The sequence below is a fragment of the Phalaenopsis equestris genome, unplaced genomic scaffold, assembly GCF_001263595.1.
Source record: "Phalaenopsis equestris unplaced genomic scaffold, ASM126359v1 Scaffold232974, whole genome shotgun sequence".
NCBI lineage: Eukaryota > Viridiplantae > Streptophyta > Magnoliopsida > Asparagales > Orchidaceae > Phalaenopsis > Phalaenopsis equestris.
Genome location: NW_018250931.1, coordinates 390,622 through 395,740, shown reverse-complemented (window position 1 = coordinate 395,740; position 5,119 = coordinate 390,622). Strand labels below are relative to the sequence as shown.

The 5,119-nt window shown below is 39.7% G+C and overlaps 1 protein-coding gene across 1 annotated transcript in view; it reads left to right on the top strand.

Moving 5' to 3' along the window:
• The window catches only part of LOC110038496 (WEB family protein At5g55860), a 30,982-nt gene extending 26,171 nt beyond the window's left edge, over positions 1-4,811 (top strand). The window contains exon 3 of the mRNA XM_020743361.1: positions 2,732-4,811. Within this exon, the coding sequence (XP_020599020.1) occupies positions 2,732-4,534 (1,803 nt within the window). The 3' untranslated portion in view covers positions 4,535-4,811. The remainder of the gene's footprint in view (positions 1-2,731) is intronic.
• The last annotated feature ends 308 nt before the right edge of the window (positions 4,812-5,119 follow it).

Below are 5,119 nucleotides of genomic sequence, written 5' to 3'. Positions count from 1 at the left end.
CGGGGGGCGGCGCAGCTGCAGCTGAAAAGCTGAGAATCTGCAGCTGCGCCAAACAGGCCCTTAGACTCGAATTTCCTCGCTCGTCATCAAATTTTGCTCAAACAGTTTGAGACCAATCATAAAACGGACTACGTGAGCGCGTCTAGAACATTGACTTGCCTATGGAGGACACACAAATTATTAGAAGTTTATATATTAGTCGAGGACATACAAATTGATGCGCTTTAATTAGAGAAAAACCCCTCTATTCTTCTCTGTTAAGCCCATTGCTTACTTCATTTCGTGCCCATGCTTCCACCTCCTTTATCTATCCGATCTGAGCCTTAATAAGATTTAAATAGAATTAAATGGAGTTTTATGAACATAAAAAATATGCAAAATGATTAAATAAAAGAAGCATAATATGGAGTTAAGAATTAAATGAACTTGAAGGCTTGTATATCGATGCGAATGAAATGTTATGCCGAACATTCAAGTATACAGCAATTGGAGAAGCAATTGCTAGCAATAAAACTCATGATTTAAAGGATAAACAAGATTCACACTCGTACCCAAATGTGCCCTATATCCACAACTCAATTACATAAGCAGACAAAAGGCTTTACATTAGAAGACTTTAGACAAAATCTAGCACACTCACCACTGGATCCACGACCCTAATTATAGCAGACATAAGGCGAAATTAAAAGCTTAAGATAAAAATATTTGCGTAAATTTTAATGTTAACACACACTTACAAATAATAATAAAGTCCCCCTAACAGTTAGTCTAAAAAAATTTAAAATTCTAAATGTGCTCCGACCAATGCGCTAAATGCTCAATCATAAGGTTTGAGAATGTTGCGCGGGCAACAGGACGCTTTCCTATAAGGCAAGGTCGTAAGTCTCACACTTTTGACATTCCCGATCATCCTCTCTACAGGGACCAGATTTGACAAGATTAATTCCTTGTTGAGTTAGTGTGATCCTCATTAGGACAGGAGTTGACAAGATTGAGCTCAAAATATATCAGTCTGATCCTTCTCACAAGAACTGGTCTTGACATGACTATTGCTTTCAATGATATTTATGCTATAATTTTCCTCAATGATAGCCAAGTTAATTGTGAATATCAACTAGAGTGGTATATTTTTATTGTCAAGCTCCACAGAATATTCAAATAAATTCAACTAATGTAAATCATGAATTTGACTCTTTGTGTGCTCAAAGATATCATTCCTCGATGATGACCGAGTTGACAAAATATTTCAGCCGAAGAGCTTTATTTTCACAATTAAACTTTAAACTGTTTAAAATTTAATGAATATAATTTTGAGCCCGATCCTTTCTAAGTGGGATGGAGTCGACAGGGTTAAAAGACCTTCATGATGATGGGCATATTTACTGTACATCTTAATCGGAAGGGTTCATTTATAAAACTAAGATTTTAAATTATAAATTCAAAATATTTTAATGCAAATTAATAACTGAAAAGCTAAAAATAAAATATATCCATCATTCACAACAGTTTTTTGGTGTGGACAAATTTAAGGTTGAACTGAGCTCACAAAGATCCAATATTATATGAACTATACTACTAATTTTAAACTCAAAATAATTTTGTGCCAGTGAGGATGTGGATCGAGTCCTCTGTTCGCGTGATTTAGCCAGCATACTCCAAAAAAGAAGCAGCTATAACCATAGCCCATTGACCAGGTGCTTTAGCAATAGGCTCCATCAAGTGGTTTGGCTAGAAGGCTTCATTGTAAAACGGTCACGGCTGTAGCTCGAATGTTTCCCATATTTTACCCTTTTGATTTATGAATCATAGGATATAGTTAATAAGATATGAAGTTTTTTGTAAGTTAAAATTGACTTAGATTAGTTTTCTTAGACAACCATTCATCCCAAGTCTATAAGGTTCTCTTGGACGGAGTAACTCATGACTACTAACAAGGATTCTCATGTTAGGTTGGGTCGATTATCTCCGTTGACTAAGTAGATAAGTGACCATAACAACTCGTGATGACAAAATCATGATGATTGTGTTCATCATCATTTCCCCCACCATCAGTATTCAAGTTAACAATGATATATATATGTAATTTTAAATTTTAAATTTGTTGCTACCATATGCAAAGTAAGAATACTTAGTGTCTAATGACTGGTCTTAATCGAAAGTGCTCTTCTGTTATCGGTAGGGTAATTAACCAAGGGGCTTGTGCCTATGGGAAACCTCGAACCTCATATCTTAAAGTCCTCACAAAATGAAGGCGAAATATCTGGGTAGTGTCTTATTGGCTATCTCATCTATCTTCTATAAATTTAACCTGAAACCTCACCGTAAACTTTCCTTATCCTAATTTTTTATTTTTTTCTTTCTATTTCGAGGGAGGCCGTGGTGTTTTCGAATTTTCAGAGCCCATATTTGGTAGTAAAACCACTTGAGGGACAAATTTGAGTTTAAAATTATACCTCTGAAGAATAGAAGTATTAGTAAGACAACAATTTGCTTATTGATTTGATGCTCATGATATACATGAAAATCTATTAACGGTTCAATCCTCAACAAAACTTGGAGCTTTAAAAGATAGGTTTAACATTCATAGTTTGGAGCATCAGATCATGAAAGTTTCTTTTTTTGGACGTCTGCTTCTGCAAAATTCTTACTTTGCTTCATACCAATCATTTTTTTACTTTCTGACTAAATTATCTTAAAAATTATTATTGATAAGCATTTTCTTTTGTAACAGAAAACATTAGCTACAGAGACTAAACTCCATATAGCTCAGAAAGAGCTAAACAAGTTCAAGGAGCAGCTGCATAACGCAGAAACAACAAGGGTTCAAGCTCTTGCTGAGCTTGAAACAGCTAAGAAAGCTGTTGAGGAGCTGACACAAAAACTGATTACCATCAATGAGTCAAAGGACGAAGCATTAAAAGCAACAGAAGCTGCAAAAAGCAAAACAGAGCTGCTTGAAGAGTTAAGCCCCGGTGACCATTCTGAGAAGGATGCATCCTGGAAGCATGAACTAGACAGCGCCAGAGAGCAGTATGCAGTTGCCCTCTCCAAACTGGATGCAGCAAAGCAGGAGCTTAGGAGGATCAGGAAGGAGTTTGAGACATCAATGGATGCTAAGATCACGGCCATCCACCAGGAATCTGAAGCGAAACATCTCTCTGATGCCAATAAAGAGAAGGCCGCTCAACTTGCCAAGGATATTGCAACTTTACAGGAGTCACTTGTGCATGTGAAACTAGCTACAGAACAGGCTCAACAGGATGAGTCCAAAATCAGAGCAGAGAAGGAGACCAGCAGACAGTCTTACAAGCTAGCATTAGAAGGGAATGAGGCCAAATTGGCCTCCTTAAAGAAAGATTTTAATCCTGAACTTCATGAAGACCTGAAGAAGAAGCTGGAGGAGACTGAAGCTCAGATTGATGTGATTCAGAAGCAGATGAAAGATGCCCGGGCATCAGATATGGAGTCTATTGCCACAGTGACGAGTGAGTTGGATGGTGCAAAAGAGTTTCTACAGAAGGTTGTAGAGGAAGAAGCCTCTCTGAGGAGTGAGCTGGAGTCATTGAAGCTTCAGCTGGAAGCTTTGAAGAAGGAGAATTCTGAACTTCAAGTTAAGGACGCAGAAACTGAAACCCTTGCTGCAAACCTTCATTTGAAGCTTCAAAAATGCAAGTCTGAACTTGAGTCAGCTATGTTCGCTGAGTCAAAGGCAAGCTCAACCTCTACTGATCTAACATTGGCCCTCCAGCAGTTGTCTGCAGAGTCCCTCACCGCGCAGAAAGAAGCAGAAGAAATGAAGAGGAAGGCAGATGAACTCAGGAGGGAAGCTGAAGTAGCGAAGATTACATTAGCAGAGGCGGAGGCAAAGCTGCAGGTTGCCTTAAGAGATGCTGAAGAGGCAAAGGTGGCGGAGACGAAGGCCCTTAACCAGATCAAGGAGCTATCAGAGAAGGCCAATGCCGTCCGTTCCTCAACCTCAGAATCTGGCGCAAAAATCACAATCTCCAGGGAGGAGTACGAGTCTTTGAGCAGGAAGGTTGAGGAATCAGAGAAATTGACAGAGATGAAAGTTGCAGCTGCAATGGCTCAGGTGGAAGCCGTGAGAGCTAGTGAAAATGAGGCAATCAAGAGGCTGGAGGCTGTGAGGAAGGAGATTGAGGACATGGGTTTGGCTGCGGAAGACGCGCTAAAGCGAGCAGACATGGCCGACGCAGCGAAGAAAGCTGTGGAGGGAGAGCTGAGGAGGTGGCGTGAGAAGGAGCAGAAGAGGGTTGCTGAAACTGCAACCCAGATACTAGCTGACACCGCCCCTCAGGGATCCATCCAGTCCACGCCACCAAGGGCTAAACTTCCTAGAGCTGCTGCTAATCCACTGCCATCCATGGAGAAAGATGAGCGCAAGGAGAACAAAACGCCCACAAAGAAGGCTCTTATTCCAGTTCTTAGTGGCATCTTTAGCAGGAAGAAGAGCCTTGTGGAAGGTGGAGGATCGCCGTCGTTTTCTCAGAATGAGAAACTTGAGAAGCATACATGATTGTTTCCCTTTTCAAGATTGCGAGGTGGTTTGCCTGGGTTTCTGTATAAATGAAGATGTCAGAGCTTTTTCCACGTTCTGTTTTTTTTTTTTCTCTCCAGAACTGTAATCAGATTGTCCTAACCGCAGCCACTGGAGACTTCTCGTAGTTTCTCTAATTGCTTGGGAAGACTTTTTATTATTTTGTTCAAATTTCTATCTATATGGTTTTGATTGAGTTGAGGTTGAAAAGTACTTTTGAAGTTCATAATAACAAAGGATTTTGATGTGGAACAAATCAAGGAGGGGGGCTAATTTTGACTATTATGAACCGAATAATTGTTTTTAATTTTGCATCACTGCTCTGAGAGCTTATTGACTACGGATACCCACACGAATATGTGTGCGTTGTTCGATCTGAATCACTGAAATACATCTTTTTGTTAGAATGAGGCCCACTCTAAAATGTTTGACGGTCCTGATCAAACACCGCAAATAAATTTTGAATGCGTGTCCGCAAGTAATAATTTTTAGATTGCTCTTTTCGCCTGTAAAAAATGTCGGCCATCCTCACCAAATATCACTTTCTTCGCTTGGGGGTGCACG